The sequence below is a fragment of the Rhagoletis pomonella genome, unplaced genomic scaffold (assembly GCF_013731165.1).
Source record: "Rhagoletis pomonella isolate Grant_MI unplaced genomic scaffold, Rhpom_1.0 Rhpom_scaffold_00002, whole genome shotgun sequence".
NCBI lineage: Eukaryota > Metazoa > Arthropoda > Insecta > Diptera > Tephritidae > Rhagoletis > Rhagoletis pomonella.
The window spans coordinates 1,068,150-1,071,272 of NW_023458556.1; the positions used below are offsets into that span (position 1 = coordinate 1,068,150).

Sequence of the window (3,123 nt, forward strand, 5' to 3'; positions counted from 1 at the left end):
CAGGTACTAACAAAAATAGGTAGGTAGTCAAGTTCATGTATCTATTTACTGTAGAAACTGCTTTTGTATGTATGCCATTGCCAGCAAACTAAACCAGCAACTGTCTACATTCACCATGGAAATACACCTACTACAATTCACCAAGGAAAGGCCAAAATAGTTCCATGTAGAAGCTCATAGCTCACACACATAGCACAAAGCTCGATTTGGTTTTTAATGCATCTCCTCGCAGGCAGAACTGCTTCCACTTTTTCGCCAGGTTTGCGTCCGTAGGAAACGAAAAAAACTTATATCGCACGCTTTCCTTTTGTTTTCACTATTACACTTTGCCACTGCACACTTCATTTTGCTTTGTAATGTCTCAATCAAGGCGAATACATATAAGGTGGTATCGATTGAACAAATACAACAATTACTTGTATTTTGATTTTGCTTTTAGCGGGCCATTGTCAAATTTCAGCTATTCTTCCCCGAATGAAAAAGGGCGACAGAAAATGCAAACACTCTAACGTTTTCACTCACTCACTAGCGAAATTCAAAATTTTGACAATCAAACGCTACTCGCAGCTGATGAAACAACACCACCCTATATAAATTCGCCTTGGTCTCAATAATTGTTTAAAACCACGCAGAAATATTACCGCACAAATATTAAAATTGTTATTTGGTTTTTTCGTATGCTCACAATCAACAATTGCACCAAGATGACGTCATGCACACAGCTGGTTCTGTCAAAATCACAAAGAGCGGATTAGCGGTACCGCGATTGGCGCAATCTCTATTTCTCTCAATCGTGAACTACACAAGGTTCTGGTGCGGATTTTCACCATCGGAATATTGCTATTAAATACAGAATTTCGGGAAAGTGTACACTTAAAACATCACAAACATCACAAATGTATAAAAACTAATAAAAACGTGTTAAATTAAGTTCATTTATTCCATTCATTTGCGTGAAATTCATCAAAACATAGTGCGGAAAGTGCAAGTGTTTTTTGCAAATAACTCTTTAAATAATTAAAAATGTTAATTTCCGGTCTCGGATTGTCATTATTGGCGTTAAGACGCGTCGCTTGATGCCACTCTCGAACTTTTTCCGTCCATTTTGACCTACCTCCGCCAAAGTGCACTACTACCCCGAAACGTACCATCACCATGATATTCTGTATCACCTGATTTACATGATTCAAGTACTTGAAAGCAATTCTTGCTCATTCTCTTTTGTGTTTTCTATTTTCTTTTACACGTTTCAATTCTGTTGAATTCAAGTTTTTGGTTCTTTAAATGGGAAGCAACGAAAATGCCAAAAGCAAAGCAAGAAAATTGAAACGACTTGACGGTACAGACGCATATGTACGCGTCCCTTTTCTTCTCACCCTCTCTCTTCCACATGCGAGCAGAATTGAATTCAATATTTGAACTGTGTAAAAGCAGTCTATTTCTGTTCAGACAGTTCCTTGTTGTAGAGCAACTTGCCAGCAATTTTGCAGGAGATTCTCTATTGTCCGTAAAAAATTTTGATTAGCTTATGCGGTTTTATGGGCTGTTTTTGCTTACGCGTAAAAGCACATTTAGCGCATTTAGCTCTAAATGCTACTCTAAATGTACATTTATCCATACAAAATTCGTCACCTAAATGCAACTAAATGCAACTCCATTTTTGCATTTAGAATCTAAATGCTAAAAGCAACCCTGTGATCTTCCAAAATTTCCACGATTCGAACATGGTTTAATGAGAAGAAGTGGCAACATTTGCTTTTTCGAGTATACAGCCGCTAGCTGCGTTTCAGTGATCGCCGATCGAGATTTCATTTATTATTTTACATTACTTGGATAAAGAAAAGTTACGCAAATTAAACATCGATATGATGCTGATAGAAATCTGGATTAATTTGTGATCAACTCTGTTTGTTTTGTTTCCTAATTAAGTGTGGAAATTATAATTGACAGCACCGACAAATGAATATATACACAAACAAATGTTTGGTTATGGTTAAAACAATTCAAGTTTTTGTATTGAATTTTCGGTTTAGAATTTATTTTTTCCTTTTCAGTAGTGATTTTTGGACATTATCTTTTCCGTGAGAATTTATCGTAATAGATACGGATCTGAATAAGCGACTGGAACACGGCTGTTTGTCAAAAGCATACGACTTCGAACTCGCGTAAATGTACATTTGCTAAATGCGATAGCATGAACGCTCTTCGAAAGCATATGTTCGAAAGTGCTAAATGTTGCATTTTAAATGCAGCAAAAACGCTGCATTAAATCGAGTCGCCTATATCGCACATTATATCACATACTTTCGACATTTCAGAAGGGAAAGCATTAGCAATCGATAGTAGTTTACCACCTCTAAGCAAAAAGTAAATACAAATAAACCAATATTCTAAGATAGCTTTTATATTAAAAACCTCGACAATGCAACGTGAAGAGAAGCAAATGGAAATGACGCTGGATGCCATCCTCAATCGCTTAAATGACTTAAAGATATCGATCGGAGGGATGATACAGAAATTGGAGACTGAATACGAGATCATTAATTGGCCAACATTTCTTGACAATTTCGCCATTATATCAAGCCATGTAAGTCCCAACAAATCAATGGTACGTTTTGTGTAAATCTAATTTCTCATACTAGCTGACAGGATTGTCTAAAATTCTTGCAAAGGAAGTTTGCCCACCGTTACGAAATCGTACTGTGCTGCCGCTTATGCTGTCACCAGAACGAGATGAATCGTTGGTAAATCTCACTCAAGGGCGTGTGCCGGTATTTTCGCATGACATTGTACCTGATTATTTGCGCACTAAACCGGACCCTATCACTGAACAAAAAATGATTCAGAGTGAACAGAAAGCTTCCAACTTGACCATGGAAACGGCAATGAAGCAAGTAACACAATATAATAAGGTAGTTTCACACGTATTAGACATGGTTAGTAAGGCTCGCGAAGAGTGGGAAATAGAATCATCAACGAGAGCAGGTTGGTTTTGAAATTGAAAACTCACTTTCTAGTAATTGAATTTTCAATTCACGTCATTTATTAATTACGATTTACTATTTACGATTACGTAACATAGGTATTCAGCAAACTAGCAGTATGGCGGACACTCATGCTCTA

At 36.9% G+C, this 3,123-nt stretch overlaps 2 protein-coding genes across 2 annotated transcripts in view; both read left to right on the forward strand.

Annotated features, from left to right (window-relative positions):
- LOC118734384 (mediator of RNA polymerase II transcription subunit 8-like) overlaps window positions 1-2,333 on the forward strand; it is a 3,263-nt gene extending 930 nt beyond the window's left edge. Inside the window, exon 4 of the mRNA XM_036464107.1 lies at window positions 2,253-2,333. Within this exon, the coding sequence (XP_036320000.1) occupies window positions 2,253-2,333 (81 nt within the window). The remainder of the gene's footprint in view (window positions 1-2,252) is intronic.
- LOC118732393 (mediator of RNA polymerase II transcription subunit 8-like) overlaps window positions 2,322-3,123 on the forward strand; it is a 1,237-nt gene continuing 435 nt past the window's right edge. Inside the window, exons 1-2 of the mRNA XM_036461527.1 lie at window positions 2,322-2,587; window positions 2,643-2,985. Coding sequence (XP_036317420.1) covers window positions 2,423-2,587; window positions 2,643-2,985 — 508 coding nt within the window. The 5' untranslated portion in view covers window positions 2,322-2,422. The remainder of the gene's footprint in view (window positions 2,588-2,642; window positions 2,986-3,123) is intronic.